Genomic DNA, 16,596 nt, shown 5'->3' with positions numbered 1-16,596 from the left:
CCCCCCCGGGGTTAACCACATCCCCATCCCCATCACCCCCCCGGGGTTAACCACATCCCCATCCCCATCACCCCCCCGGGGTTAACCACATCCCCATTCTCCACCCTCCCCTTAACCCTCCTGATTCTCTGACCGATTGGCCTGGAGTTTTTTCTGCCGCCTCAGCAGCTCCAGCAGCTCGGCCTTTGATTTCTGCTGCAGGTCCCCTATGACTCCCTGCCGCTCTGTCAGCGCCGTTGACATTGTGGCCAGAGCCGAGTCAAACCCGAAACCGTCACCAAAGCCCGGGGGCCGCCATGACACCGGAAGTCTCCTCCTCCAGACCGGAAACTCCCGCCTTCAAATCACAACAACTTTATTGTTCCCAGTTGCAGAGACACCATCAATAATGGGGGCCAATTTAGTCAGGACCAGGTCTCAACTACCTACCTTTTTATAGTCAACATTAACCAACTGTGCTCACTGTACTACAACACCGCTGAGAAACAGAACAGATTAATGACAAAGTCGTATTAATTGTCAAAATTAGAATCCAGGAGGGGGCCCCTGCAAACCTGCTCTTCTGGCTCAAATCCACTTTCTTCACATTCCTTGATGGACAATCTGCTGGAACTGCAGCCACAGTGCTGGGGGGGGGGGGGGTTCGAGGTTGCAGAATTTGACCCACGAATAATAAAGGACTTGAGCATAATGCCAAGTTATTATGGTGTTTGACTTAAAGGGAAACTTGCCAATGGTGTCCCCATGCACCAACTGCTTTTCTAATAGTCAATAGATGTCATGGGTTCAGAGGAATGACGTCACCCGTGAATACAGAATTTGAAAGATTCAGAATCTTCTGTGGAGAAATTGTCTCTAAGTTGACTTAGCTGAGGTTACATCCTATGTTTACAGACTTCACAGTTAGGGGACAAAACCAATCTAGATATACCCTGTCAAACCCTCTAAGCATTCTGCATGTTTCAATGAAATCCCAAGGAGTGTAACAAATAGATAGGTTTCCATTCATTCATCCAGAGAAGATCAAAAACAAATAATGGTCAAGTCTTTCAAGGCAATGGAAGTGATAGAAATTGGATTTAATTTTATTTCTTTAGTGACACGAGTTAGTTTTTTCCAGAAAGTTAAAATTAATTTTCTGGGAATTAAGGAGTAAATTTTAAGACCAATTGTACTTCGCAATCATAAAGTGACAAAAATATTGAACACACTGAAAGAGGTGAAGGACTTGCGACGAATAAGCCTGCACATAAGCGTGTTTCAGGAAATAGCTGCAAACATTGGATGTGGTCTTGCAAGGATTTGAAGGAATTCATTGGAATTGGAAGTTTGCTAAAGATTTGGAGAGAAGCAAATATACATATATTAAAAAGCAGGAGGTTTGTAATGAATATTTCAACATCTAACATCTGGCTTGGTTAAAATGTTAGGCTTGGCCTATCATCAAAAAGGATGTTGTGAAGCCGTGCTTTACAAATAGGTATGTGCTCCAAGTGTAGTAGATAGACACTAACATTATGGCTACCATGATCCACTTCTTCATGCACAATTGCACCTGTGACATCACCTCAGCTTTCATTTGAAACCATCCGAAGTCAATTCAAGCAAAATATTTCTGATTCAAAGTAAGTAATCAAAGCTGCACTGGTTTTCTAAAGTGGCTTTGCCTGTTGCAGTGGCAGGTGGAAGTATAATGTGGATAAATATGAGGTTATCCACTTTGGCAAATTATTTTCTGAAAGGCAATAGATTGGGAAAGGGAGAGGTGCAATAAGACCTGGATGTTCTTGTACACTAATCATTGAAAATAAGCATGCAGGTGCATTAGGCAGTGAAGAAGGCAAATGGTTTGTTGGCCTTCATAATGAGAGAAATTGAGTACAGGAACAGGGACAATTGTACACGGCCTTGGTGGGAGCACACCTGGAGTACTTTGTGCAGTTTATGTTTCCTTATCTGAGGAAGGAAATTCTGACTGTGAAGTGCAATGAATATTTACCAGATGGATTCCTGGGATGGCAGGATTGACACGTGAAGAGAGACTGGATCATTTAGCAGTATGTTCACTGGAGTGAGAAGAATAAGGGAAGATCTCATAGAAACGTATGAAATTTTAACAGGATAAAATGTAGCAAATGCAGGAAGGATGTTCCTGACACCCAGGTAGTCCAGACTCAGGGATTACCGTCTAAGGATACAGGGTAGGCCATTTAGGACTGAGATGAAGCGAAATTTCTTCACCCAAAGGGTGGGTAAGCCTGTGGAATTCTCTGCCACTGAAAGCATTTGAGGCCAAAACATCGAATGTTTCAAGCAGGAGTTAGATATAATTCTTAAAGCTAAAGGGATCAAAAGGTATGGGGGGAAAGTGGGAACAGGGTACTAAGTTCGACGAACACCCAGAATTATACTGAATGGCGGAGCAGCCTCGAAGGGCTGAATGCCCTACTCCTGCTCCGATTTTCTCTGTTTGTGTGTGTTAATTGTAAGGAAAATATGCTGAGACTTTTTTTCATTATTCAGGAGATGTGGGCTTAGCTGGCTGGATAAACATTTGTTGCCCATCCCTAATTGCCTTTGAAGAATTGGTGGTGAGCTGCCTTCCTAAACAGCTGCAATTTGATGTAAACATTCCCAACAATATGACAAGGTAGGAAGTTCCAGGATTTTGACCTAGCGACAGTGAAGGAATGGCAATATATTTCCAAGTCAGGATGGTGAGTGGCTTGGAGGGGAATTTGCATGTGATGGTGTTCCCATGTATCTGCTGCTTTTGTCCTAACATATGGGTGATGGTTGTGGCTTTGGAAGATGGTGCTGAAGGCGCTTTTTGCATTTCTGCAGTGCATCTTGGAGACTGTACATATTCCAGCTACTGAGCATTGGTGGTGAAGAGAATGAACGTTTGTGGATGTGGTGCCAATAAAGCTGGCTGGTTTGTCTTGGATGGTGTCAAGCTCTTTGAGTTTTGTTACGGCTGCACTCTTCAGCTGGACAACTGGTCTGCAATTCAGAGAGCTGCCCAAAGCATGGAATAAACGCCTGCAACAGGTGAGGCTATTGTGAAGCTTCTCATCCTTGCCGTTCACCTGAGGTATGGCGACCTTAAGATTAAATTCACCACTAATCATCTGTCTAATGACACAGTGGGATTATGGCGACTTTACTTTTTACTCATTTTTTTAAACAAATTCCATTGAAAGATTGTTGATTGTGGAATCATTTTTCTACCAAAAGCATATTCAGAGAAAATTACAGAGCCTCCTACAGGCCAAAACATTGTACTCAATCAGAAACCGGCTAAAATATCCGACCTGAGAACACTGAACTGACAGCACACAAACAGGTCACCTGGCCCAACCACTCTGCTGTTGTTTATGCTTCATACAAACATACATCACCAGCACAAACATGAGGTTGCACATATTGTAAATAGTGTAAGAATGATCTTGCTTCCATAAAAATACTCAGGTTTCTATTAATCAGCAAAGCGTGATTGTCTGTCTTAGTTCCCCAACACATTTGTGTGTCTGCAGCATTCTGCTCATTATCTGAAATTTTGGGAAGTTCTGTAGTCTCCTAATTTTAAATGTATTTGTTGGAATGATAGGTTTCTTATTTCTGTTCGCAAAATTGAATGACATGAATGAACATATTTTGTACAATGACGCTGCTTAAATAAAGTTATTTTAGGGGCTTGTACTGAATATTGAATTACAATCAATGAATTGTAATTGCAGCTTTTAGACTTATACTTGTAACACTGTTTTGAATTAGTAAAGGTGCTCTGGTGTTTGTCATCATTATATTTGTCATGTATAGTAATTATATCTAGCTACTAGAATGATCATGATGCCTTCAATATGTTTTATATCTTCATTTAAATTTTTGTAATTTTTTCCTGATTGTTGACAGATGTAAGGGCTCAATTGCAAAGAAGATATTCACTCCAGAGCAAATCCCCATGAAACCGCCTGAAAAGTATTAAATATGAGCTTGTCTGACTAGGCATTGTTGGATGTTGTTTAATGTCAATAGTATTTATTTAAAGTTTAATGCGGTGACAACATTTCTCAGAGAGCTAAATATGGATTCACTATTCAGACTCTAACTGGAGCTGCATTGAACATGAACATTTGAGAGAAACAATCAAGTTCTGAGGACCTGTGGCAGCAGCAGGAGCGGGTTCCAGGGGCCTGCGGGGGTGGGGGGTGTGCGCGGGTTCCCAGGGCCTGGGGGGGTGACTTCCTGGGACCCTGGGAGTGGCATCTGAGACCCTGCGGGGGCGGCACTGAGATTCCAGGTTTGTGGGGATAGAGGCCCACTTACCTTATGAAGATTGGACTTTTATATCTGGATGCTTCACCATTTCTGCTTGTCTTTTTTTTGTATTTCTGCTTTTGTTTTTTTTTTAATTCCGGTTTTTGTACCTTTAGATGGTTGTGTTTTTTTTAAATTCAGGTTTTTCTACCTAATGACAATGCTAGAGAATGGCAACTTTGTACACTTTTCACTGTACTTCTGTACTCGAGTATACATAGCAATAAAACCTAATTCTAATTCTATAAAAAAAGTGCAGCACAGTTAATCCCAACCTATTCTACCAAAAATCTCTCAGATCAGTAACATAAAAAGATAATGAAACTTGCCCCATGTATATTTTAAACATCTTTTATCCCCAGGGCTGGCTCCACTTTGTTCAGCGATATTGATAGTATGCGTTAAAAATGCAGATCAGACATTGCATTTGGCTTCAATCCTCTGGTACAGACATTAAGGACTGAATGGCCTCCTTCTGAAGTCTATGACTCAACAATTCTATGGAGGAGCAGAATTAAAAGTAGCAGCTTACCCACTGCTGATCATTACTCCGTAACTCTGTGGGACATTGACTGAGAATAAAAACATGCCCACCTGTGACGCTCACCGTAGTTGAATAGTTCAGCACTTTTCAAACGGTTTTGCATAGAGACTTAGCTACCTAATATCCATGCAAACAATTACACACTATCAGTATTTCTGAATGATACATTCAGTTATTTAAAGAATTCTTTGTTCCATAAAACCAGTGTACAGAAAGTGTTAATGACAGTGAACTATAAATGCCAAAATAATAACAAGAAATCTGATAACTTCAGGAACCTCTAGGACTTTAAGTGCTCAAGCTCAGCCTGCTGATGTTATCAGGGTTATCACAGTTATGAAGAGAACTGGAGAGATCGAGACTTTTTCACTGCAGCCAAGAAGATTGAAGAGTGACCAGATAGGGATCTTCTGGTAAGTTAAAATTGAGGACACCTGATAAGATAAATAATGATAGATTGTTCCTAATTGTCAGTATTTTGGTGAGATGATGGCCTGGTAGTATTATTAATAGATTATTAATCCACAGACCCAGATAATGTTCCGGAGACCCAGGTTCAAATGCAGCCATAGTGGATGGTGGAATTTGAATTCAACAAAAATCCTGAAAGTTAGAGTCTAATGATGACCATGAAACCATTGTCGATTGTCAACAAAAACCCACCTGGTTCACTAATGTCCTTTAGGGAAGGAAATCTGCTGTCCTTACCTGGTCTGGCCTACATTTGACTCCAGACCCACAGCAATGTGGTTGACTCTTAACTGTCCTATGGGCAATTAGGGATGGGTAATAAATGCTGCCTGGCCAGTGACACCCACATCCCTTGGTGACCAAAGAACAAAAAACAAGGTAGGAAACATTTCTTTAGCAATTCGGTTGATTATAATTCTCTGCCATAAACTTGCATCAAAAAGTAAGAATGTTAAAGGGATTGTAGGGGCAGCAAGGAGGTAAGTGCTTGAACTCTAACTCATGGGGAATTTTAATGGTATTAGTGGTCTGTCTGTATGCAATACATTTTTCAATGTTTATTGTCTGACTTATTCATGAACAATAAATGGGAGCTGACGCCAGTCCAATAAAATATAGTATGTGTTAACTCAGTGGTGGGAGCTGAAGAATCTCAGGGAAGATATCTGTAATCAGATAATATTCTGTTTCTCTGCTTTACTTGGGATGCAATTTCATGTAAGTGTGATCATCATCCCAAAGATCACTTTGTTAACACGAGACTGAAAGTTTAGCCATGCTGCTTGAGCACTCATCTGACCTTCATGCACTTCCAATTTTCAACAAATACTGATAAGAATAGAAACTTTGGCTAATGTTTCCTTCATGGTGCAGTGGTACTAAGGAAAAAAAATCACGTGCCCTTACCCAAATCAGGTAGAATAGTAGATTCTAGGGCTTCCTGCTCTACATAGCTCTCAAACATTTCAAGTTACTCTTGTCACTTACAACAGTTTCAGGTCATCCACTGCAAGTAAGGTTCTCACCACAAATAATCCAGGAGTTGCATCCCCTCAAATTTCTGTCCAATTAGTTACCTCGCACTCATTCAGACTCTTACAGTTTTTAGTTTGCTGATGTAATTAACAGCCTTTGTTCTCTCCTGGATATTGCAGATATGGAAAACCAAACATAATACAGTGGCATTAATTTCATGGATCTAGACTCAATTGAACTTCATGGTCATTTTAACAAATAAAAGCACAATGAAGAACAGCACAATCTGTGGCATGACCAGCTACCAGTGTCTTCTGTTCCGCCTTCTCTCACTTCAGCACTAGCGTCATAACAGTTCTTCAAAACATTGTGTCCCATTTCTATTTTATCCTGAAAAGACTGGCATTGTTCAGCTATCTTAATGTTTCTGGTACAAGAGGAGGTTGTAAGCTTTGAACTTATACAGAGAAACAAAAATATATGGTACAGGATATCTGTATTCCCCTTCAAATGAATAAAGTGGTGTGACCACTGAAATTGTCCTAATAATCAGGATCAAGCCACAAGATGCATTTTCTTACAACACCACTAAGAGAATATCTTCACAGAGCTGAAATTCAATGAGGGAGTTTTTGACCCTATATTGGCATTATGTAATCATTCTGTTTTTAAATGGGAACAGCAAAGTCTTTCAATAATTGCTAACATTCTATAATCAGCTGAATTAGAAACTGAGACCCAATCTAACATGAAGCAGGCACCTAATATCCCCCAACTAAAACAAGTTATTATAGAATTGTTGGATTGGATTTAAAACCATTCCTTTAAAATGCATCCAGTTTTGTCACAAAGATAGCACCCGAATGCTGTACTTCTCAATAGTGAATAAGTTCAGCTCAAGGTCTCAGCCCAGATTTTAAGAAAATGCAGGCCAGTTCCATATCTTACAACATTGCGAATATTCGAAGGGATCAGGGAAGACTTAACAGATCAAAGTGGATAGTACTACAATGATGGTGAGCGTTAGTTGCATGAGCAAACTGTGGGACCTCCAGTAAATGTACTGTTCATATGAATCAGACTTGAAATTCAGCAGATTTCTGTCCAAATTTAAAGTCTTTGTTTTTGGTTTGTCTTTGTTAGCTATGTCTTAGCTAATTTTAGCTAGATGAAAAATGGAATTGTGAGCATAGCTTAATTATTGAAAACTAAAACTCTTTGGAATGCTTTGGTCATTGGCAGGTTACGATGAATTCTAGGAAAAGAAAACAGAAATTGCTGGAAAAGCTCAGCAGGTCTGGCAGCAACTGTGAAGAAAAATCAGCGTTAACTTTTCATGTCCGGTGACCCTTCCTCAGAACTCAATATCACGATGACAGTTCTCAATGAACAGATCGAATGCAGGTAAAAGGCCAGAGGGAGGGGTCCAGGTGGAGGGAAAGAGTGTTGGAACTGGGCGAAGGGATCTGTGGGATTGGGACAGGACTCTTGTCCAAAGAAATGGGCACGGAGGCAAAGATGGCGGAAGAAGAGTTCGATGTCATGTCATGCCTGAAATTCGTTAAGGTGGGGACGTAGAGGAATAAAGCTGAGGCCTTTGCTGAGAACAGAGCGTTCAGCATCAGAGAGCAGGAGGTGAGGAGGCACGATGAATACCCAACAGGAGGTGGGATTAGGAGAGGGGATGGAGTCATAGGGAAGGGGAGGAGAGGAAGGTTCCAGAGGGCCATGGGTGTCTTTGAGTTGTTGCATCTTGTGGGCCTTGATGCCTGAAAGGAAAAGTTTCTTGTTAGCATGATGAATGAGCCAGAGAATGAAGTGGAACTGCGGAGTGGTGCAGCCCTGAGCCAGTGTGTTGCAATGCTGTTGGAGAGAAATGTTGAGAGTGTGCATGTGACGCCGCATGGCACTGAGTGTGGATCTCAGGATATGGCGAGAGCGGCTGTCTGTTGAGCATTGAACATCACGGAGATATTTGTGATCCTGGGAGGATTCAAAACATGATGGATGAAGCTTCAGTTGGAATCCCCGTGGGGTGAGTCTGAGCCAGAGGCAGTCACTGAGGAATGTGATGTAGCTGTGGAAATGAGTTTTAGCAAATACCTGGTCAAACACCAGGAGTGACAGTGAAATTAATGTCGGTGGGCAAGAAAAATTGAAACAGAAATCCCGTCAGAGACAGGAGCAGAACTTCTTCAAGGTGGGCATGCCTAGAAGAGATGTGGCAGAGAGTTAAATACTAATTAAAAACTGAAAGAACTGCGGATGCTGTAAATCAGAAACAAAAACAGAAGTTGCTGGAACAGCTCAGCAGGTCTGACAGCACCTGTGAAGAAAAATCAGAGCTAACATTTTGGGTCTGGTGACCTGAGTTCCGAGGAAGGGTCACCGGACCCGAAATGTTAACTCTGATTTTTTCTTCACAGATGCTGTCAGACCTCCTGAGCTTTTCCAGCAACTTCGGTTTTTGTTCCTGATTTACAGCATCTTTCGTTCTTTTATTACAATGAATTCTACTTGCATTTCTCATATAGCTGAAAAGAAGAGACGTTATTAATAACATAAGTTATTAATACAAAGTAAATGTCAAGTCAATGAAACAAAATAAGGTTTCTGTGTCTTTTAATTGAACATTTGTTGTTTGTGAGCATATACGTGCTAACAAAAAGTGACAACTGTATAAGATATTAGATTGTGCCTATATTTATAATGCAGAGTACATTTAAGGCAACATTTTGACATGAGACATTATCAAAATGTGAAAATTAAAACATTAGAAAAGTTAATTTTCAAATTCCAGAAGCTCTTTATTATATAGATTTATCTTTGGTTTGTACACTTTATATAAACTGTTACTAGCTGTTGCTACAAACATTTACAAACTTTATAAAACATGTAACAAAATATAGGTAGAAAAGGCTGCATTTATGATCTCAAATTGGAAAATTTTCTATTTCTGTGCACCCTCCTCAGCAAAGAATTCCCCAAATGGTGCAACTGTCACACTGAAACAGGCATTGCTGTTCCCCTGGTGGCGAAAAGGTGATTGGTTGGAAATGGGGGCAATACGTCTGGATCTGGGTCCTGATTCTATTTTCAAAGATCCATAGAATTTCCATGACACAGCAAAAATCAGGCCCAAATTCCTTTCTTTGAACACTTTATTCGAACTCGATGTTTGAAGTGATGTAACTGCCATTCACCACCAAAACAATTGTCAGTTATAGTATAACAAAAAGACACAGTGCTGCCGAGGTTGGCCTTGGTTGCGGGTAGCTGTGGAAACATTCCAATTTCCTAACGCAAGATCAGCATATAAGAACATTGGATTTAGGATTAGGAGTAGGCCAGTATAGACAGTACCCCAGATGTGGTCTCACCAATGCCCTGCAAAGCAATCCCTCACTACTTTTGTTTTCCAATCCCCTTCGAACAAATACAAAGATTCCACTTGCCTTCCCAGTAATTTGTTGTAACTGCAAACCAACTTTTTTGGTGATTCATGTACGAGTACATCTGGATCTCTCTGCACCGTGGAGTTCTGCAAGCCCCCTCCATTTCAATAGTAAACTGCTTTTCCATTCCTCCTGACAAACAGGAAAGCGTTCATTTTTTTGCATTATACCCTGTCTGCCAAATCTTGCTCATTTAACCTGTATATCTCTCTTTGCCGACACTCTGCCAAATTTAGACCCCACATGCTTGATCCCTTCATTCAAAATATTGAAACAGAATGAAAATAGTTGAGGCCCCAGAACTGACCCCTGTGGCAATCCACTGGATACAATTCAACAACCCAACAAAGAATCCTTTATCAATACTCTCTGCTTCCTGTTAGCTAAGCTAACTTTTATCTGTGCTAATATGTTACTTTCAAACTATCAGCTCTTATCGCATGTCTAATAGCTTATCCAGCCTATTAACTGGTGATAGTGATTGTTTTAAGTTTGTCTCTTCATTTCACCTTGATTTTTAAGTATCTTTGAGAAATTTTCTAAGTCTTCGACAGCAGAAAGAGGTACAAAATACCTATTCAACACTTTTGCCATTTCCTTGCTTTCCATTATCAATTCTTCAACCTCTCTCTAGATGATCAAAATCCGCTTTACTAATTATTTGCTTTTTTTAAATACTTGTAGAAACTCCTCCTATCTATTTATATATTACCAGCTAGCTTTTTTTCATAGTCTAGTTACTCCCACTTCATTTTGTTTTAGTCATTCTTTTCTGGTTCTTAAAATCTGACTTGACACTAAAAACTTTGCAGATTTGTACTTTTCTTTCCTAATTTAATACTACCATATTTAACCACAGTCAATGTTGGTGTGTTTGCCGAGCTGGGAGGTTTGATAGCAGATGTTTTGTCCCCTTACTAGGTGACATCCTCAGTGCAGTGGAGCCTCCTGTGAAGTGCTGTTGTCCTGTGCCAGTCAAATTTATATGGTCTGGTTTTTGCTGCTTCCGGTAGGTATGAGTTCCGGTTATGCATTGTAATAGTCAGTATATCGGGTCTAATTCAATGTGTTTGTTGATGGAGTCCACAGATGAATGCCAAGCCTCCAAGAATTCCCTGGCTGTCCTCTATTTGGCTTGTCCAATGTTAGTAGTGTTGTCCCATTTGAAAAACACCTCCGGACTGACAGCCAGACTACTCAGACCGCTAGGAATCATGACAGCGCACAAACCGGCAGCCACACTAAGACAGCAACTGACCAGGGTTAAAGACCCAATATATACCTTGGACAGGACGAATGTGGTTTACAAGATACCATGTGGAAACTGCAGAAAACACTACGTGGGACAAACAGGCAGACAACTAGCAACCTGCATCCACGAACACCAACTAGCAACTGAACGACGTGACCAGATGTCTTTGGTTTCAATACACACAGACGAGAAAAACCACACTTTCAAATGGGACAACACTACTAACATTGGACAAGCCAAACAGAGGACAGCCAGGGAATTCTTGGAGGTTTGGCATTCATCTGCGGACTCCATCAACAAACATGTTGAATTATGCCCGATATACCAAGCATTACAACGCACAGGCTGAACCAGCACCTATCGGAAGCAGCAAAAGCCAAACCATTTAAATTTGAACTGGCACAAGACAACAGCGCTTCACAGGAGGCTCCACAGCACTGAGGATGTCACATAGTAAGGGGTCGAAATGTCTGCTATTAAACGTCCCAGCTCAGTGAACTCACCAACATCTATAACCAGCACCCGAGCTACAAATCTTCATTCAAACCCTGAACACAGTCAATGCATCCTTCTCAGAGTCCTTCTTTCTCACAGGGATAAATCTTTGCTCAGTTATTAAATACCTTCTCAGAATTTTTCTACTGCAACTCTACCATCCAACCTTTTAATTTAGTTTCACCATTTATTTTGCCCGCCTCTGCCTTGATATTTTTATAGTTGCCTTTATTTCGGTTTAAAATACTCGTTTGAATCCCACAATTCTTCTTTCAAACTAAAATATTTTTAATCAACCTGCTGAGAGATGTTATCACATACCTCTGAAGCGGGTGGAACTTGAACCTGAGCCTCCTGGCTCGGGGGTAGGGATACTACCACAGCACCACGAGGTCATCTTTCCTTCAAACTGAATGTGAAACTCTATCCTGTTATGATCTTATCACCCAGAGGCTCCTTTAATGAGGCTATTAATTAACCTTGCGCAGGATTTTTATAGAAATGGGAATCTGCCTGACAAATGAACCACTTAAGGCTCCCATTGAGCTCTTTACCAGTTCTCTCCAGAGGCATCGTCTGATCTTTGAGTGGGTGGGGGTTCAGGCTTGTTGCGACATTGGTAACACACCATGAAGGAGGAGGTGGCTCTAGTGCAGGAACTGTGTTCTTCAATATTAGCCCCAAGGCATACAGTAGTCCTCAGGAAGAAAGAAAGAAAAAGCTGAGACAGCTCTCAGTGCCTGCAGAAGGAAAATGCAGTTGGCAGCAGCAAATTGCAGAGGGTCATTGGACAAGAAGGGCACTGTGCTGATCAAGACAACATTGCATGAGCATTGTCCAAAACTGGTAGGAACTGGAAATGCTCCTGCAAGTGGTTACAGCCTCCAGCACGGCCTGAAGGTTTAATCTAAAAACCTGGGGTGAGGGTGGATGCCCGTACTGTCCGTACCCCTGCTGTGTCTCAGCCTCTTGTAATTTCAACAATCAGCACCTACAGCTACAAAAACAGAAGTTGCTGGAAAAGCTCAGCAGGTCTGGCAGCATCTGTGAAGGAGAAAACAGAGTTAACATTTCGGGTCCGGTGAACCTTCCTCAGAACTGATGGTAGCTAGGAAAATGTCGGTTTATGTGCAGAAAATAGGGTGGAGGAAGGGGTTAATGGGTAAACAATAGAGCCCAAAGACAGAGAAGAACAGTTGGACAGACAAAGGAGTGGACAATGATCTGTCTGGGAGGATGCATAGGTGCAAATGGATGCTGTTAGTGGCTAACAATAGGTAGTGTGTAATGGCAGGCTATGTGGTAACAAGGCCTGGTGTGTGGGGTAGGGGGCTGGGACATGGGAGAGTTTAGGGCCTAAAATTATTCAACTCAATATTGAGTCTGGAGGGCTGCAGGGTCCCGAAGTGAAAAATGAGGTGTTGTTCTTCCATCTTGCGCTGAGCTTCGCTGGAATACTGCAGCAAGCCTGAGACAGAGATGTTGGCCAGGGAACAGGGTGGTGTGTTAAAGTGGCAGGCAACTGGAAGCTCAGGGTCTTTTTTGCAGGAGGAACATAGATGTTCTGTGAAGTTGTCAACCGGTCTACCCTTCATTTCCCCAAAGTAGAGGAGACCACATTGTGAGCAGTGATTGTGTGAAGTGCTGCTTCACCTGAAAGGTATGTTGGGCCCTTGGATGCTTGGGGTGGGGTGGGGGTTGGAGTAGAGGAGGTAAATGGGCAGGTGTTACACCTTCAGTGGTTGCAGGAGAAGGTGCTGAGGGGGTGTGTTGGGAGTGAAGGAAGAGTGGACCACGGCGTCCCAGAGGGAATGCGAAAGGCAAACAAGGGAGGGGAGCGGAATATGTGTTTAGTGATGGCATCTCGCTGGAGGTGGCAGAAATAGCAGCTGGTGATCTTCTGGATGTGGATGCTGGTAGGATGGTGGGTCAGGACAAGGGGAACCCTATCGCTGTTGCAGGAGGGAAGGGAGGGGGTCAGGGCAGAAGTGTGGGAGATATCGACAGAGCCCTCAACTGGGTCTGACCCAACAGTGCTGGGGAATCCTCGGTTGAGGAAGAAGGTGGACATTTCGGAGGCTCCCTTGTCAAAGTTGGCCTCATTGAACATATACAACGGAGATGGAGGAACTGAGAGAATGGAATGGAGTGTTTACAGGAAGCAGGGTGTGAAAATGTATAGTTCCAGGTAGCTGTGGGAGTTGGTGGTTTTATAGTAGATATTAGTGGCCGGTCTATCCCCAGAAATGGAAGCACCTACAGCTATTTTTGCTCCTTACCCTCAAATAGGACTTGATCCCAGATTGCTCCTCTTTTCCCCCACATACATAACTCTTGCCCAGTTCAAACACTTGTGCCCAGAAATAACTTTGGGTATACATTTTGCCATCAGACTGGAGTCAGAAGCCAGAAGGCTTCATGATGCCAAGGTCCCAATTAGCATCTGAATTTGAATTCGAAAATTGTACTGTAGTTTCATAAATCAGCCCAACAAGATGGCCCCAAGTTATCAAAAATCTCACGAGAAAACTCTGTCCAGCTCCTGCCACAGCTTTGAATGAATCTATCCTCACTCCTACCAGTTAATTAATGCAGATTTATTAGCGGCTTGTGGGAAATTTTAATGTGCACCTGTTCATGCTGCCTAATTAGTACTGATTCATCAGGAATTTGGTGGGAAGTTTCTACATGTTTCATCTATGAAATGGATGCCTACACAACATGTAAATGTGTTGAGTTTTCCAGCCTTCATTAACAGCTAGTCCACCTGTTTTTTTGGAAACTACAACACTGTGAAGGGCGGAAAGATTTCCTAATTTTCATTAACTGCTCTACAGCTGTAGAATTTGCGATCAGACCAATGAAGCATGCAGTGTGACATCAGCACACAAGCTGGAATAACATGCGCAGGATTTGGTTTCTTCCAAGACTGATAGAACTATGTTGTTTTACACAATCCTTACTGATGAAAATCGCCAGGCTGTTTTAATCTGAAATGAAAAATGTCCAGTCTAAGTGTAACAGCCCAGTTTGGGGTCTCAATGTAACCTATTTGCTGTTGGTGGCAGCTGGTCACGGGTTCAAGCCCCATTACAGATGACAGTCTCTCCCTATATCCAGGAGAATATTGCACAATCAGAAAAAGGCTTGAAACTCGGTGTATCCAGTCCCTTCCGCAAACGCCAAATCCCCTGCTTCAGCAAACTGAGCTGCTGCCCAACAAGGGAGAAATTTCAGGGCTTTGTCGCTCAACAATTTACACAAAAGCTGTGATTTGAAATACTTTGGACCATCAAAGCTTCACTCTTGCTCCTTTCTAAGAGTCTCCTCTCTATTTACCCTGATGTTGGAAAGAATGCAAATGATGAAATTTCAAACAAACCAGTTTTCAAGATGTTGTTTGGGCCCAAAATTGACATAATTCACTTCTATTCCATTAATGAAAACTTTGTTAAAAACTACAATTCATTACAACAAATCATACATATCATGGCTCTATGCAGAATGCAAGTTCATATTGTATGTAATATTCAGTTATAATAGGAATGAGGGGAGTAACTCTGGCAAAGCTGTGATGGTCACATTTAATTGTAGTGTTGGACAATGGATAGTAGCTTACATGACAGTAACACCATTTATTTGTCTGTACAATTTTTAGGGACATTAATATCTAGAGAATAATTTTGTAAGATCATTTCATGATTTCTTTTCTAATTAAATATCATGCTTTCTCTATATATATATATATTTATTTATGAAATCAAGGCAGTTCCTAAATAAGCATAACACATTATAATACAAAATATATACATCAATAATAAATACTGTGATTATTTTTACAAACTTAACTCACTTGTAAAATAGAGATTGCCTGAAGTTAATAGATTAGTGTGGAGGACTTTTATCCTTTGATTTAAATGGTATTGCACTTGTTTAATAAAGAAGTCACTTCCATGTCGAACCAGCTCGAAGCAGCCCCAGTTCCGCACTGCTCAAAGGCTCTTCTGTCGGGCAGCTCCACTCACCCAACTGTACATGGATATGGTTAAAAATCAGCATCCTCAGTGTGTCTGTCTCTGTTCACTCCATTCCATCAACCTCAAGTATGGAGTGGTTACATTTTGCCTGCCTTTTACTGGAGTATTCCTGTATACCAGCAAAAATGTCATGAACAAGTTAGGTCAGAGTCAGAGAGATCCACAGCACAGAAAAAAAACCTTTGACACATTGATTTTGACTGGCCCTGACTCAATCACCTAACAATTCAAATCCAACACTTGGCCCATAGCCTTGTATGCCTTGGCATTGCCAAGTGCACATCTAAATATTTAGCTTTCAGATATTTGAGTAGGAGGAAGAAATATCTCCAAGAAGCACCACTTTTAATCTGGGGCTGTGGTGTTTTTTATTTAAAATAATACAAATGACCGACAAAGTTTTTGTCAGGTTTTACATAGTCATAGCATGTTCACATCAGTCACATAAAAAGACCAGTTTTCTCTTCCAGAGGTACAAAGAGTTTCCTCAGCTGAAACTAGGTTCTAAAATAATAACAAAATATAAGAAGAGGAGCTATATTTACCTGATGGGAATATCACATGAAACTGCTTGTTCACTGGTTTGCACCATTTTGCGTTGATCCAAAGACATCATATAGTCAAGTTTGTCCTGGAGTTCTTTATTCTACAGATTAATTACACCACCAACATATTAGAAAATGGAATACTTATTTTATCCGGACGTTTTCACTAGGATTCAGCAAGAATCCACATGAAATCTATTAAAACAAGACTTTGCTCTAGTGAGTTTGTAAGCCTGTATGACTGTTCACTTGTTTGTGAACTCAACTCGATTTTAATTATGTCGAGTTTGATTCCACCCCTAGGTGACTGTCTGTGTGGAGTTTGCACGTTCTGTCCGTGTCTGCGTGGGTTTCTGCTGGGTGCTCCGGTTTTCTCCCACAGTCCAAAGATGTGCTGGTTGGGTAATTTAGCATGGCCAATCCACCTATAGTGTCCAGGGATGTGCAGACTGGGTGGATTAGCCATGGGAAATGCACTGTTATAGGACTGGGGTTGGGTCTG

At 41.4% G+C, this 16,596-nt stretch overlaps 1 protein-coding gene across 1 annotated transcript in view; it reads right to left on the bottom strand.

Moving 5' to 3' along the window:
* The window catches only part of LOC109914374 (myocardial zonula adherens protein-like), a 69,076-nt gene that overhangs the window by 12,561 nt on the left and 39,919 nt on the right, over positions 1-16,596 (bottom strand). Inside the window, exons 13-15 of the mRNA XM_048615723.1 lie at positions 16,095-16,195; positions 15,638-15,658; positions 134-337 (exon numbers count right to left, since the gene is read on the bottom strand). Coding sequence (XP_048471680.1) covers positions 134-337; positions 15,638-15,658; positions 16,095-16,195 — 326 coding nt within the window. The remainder of the gene's footprint in view (positions 1-133; positions 338-15,637; positions 15,659-16,094; positions 16,196-16,596) is intronic.

This window comes from Rhincodon typus, chromosome 33 (genome assembly GCF_021869965.1).
Source record: "Rhincodon typus isolate 14 chromosome 33, sRhiTyp1.1, whole genome shotgun sequence".
In the NCBI taxonomy this organism is placed as follows: domain Eukaryota; kingdom Metazoa; phylum Chordata; class Chondrichthyes; order Orectolobiformes; family Rhincodontidae; genus Rhincodon; species Rhincodon typus.
This window is presented reverse-complemented; position numbering and strand designations above follow the sequence as displayed.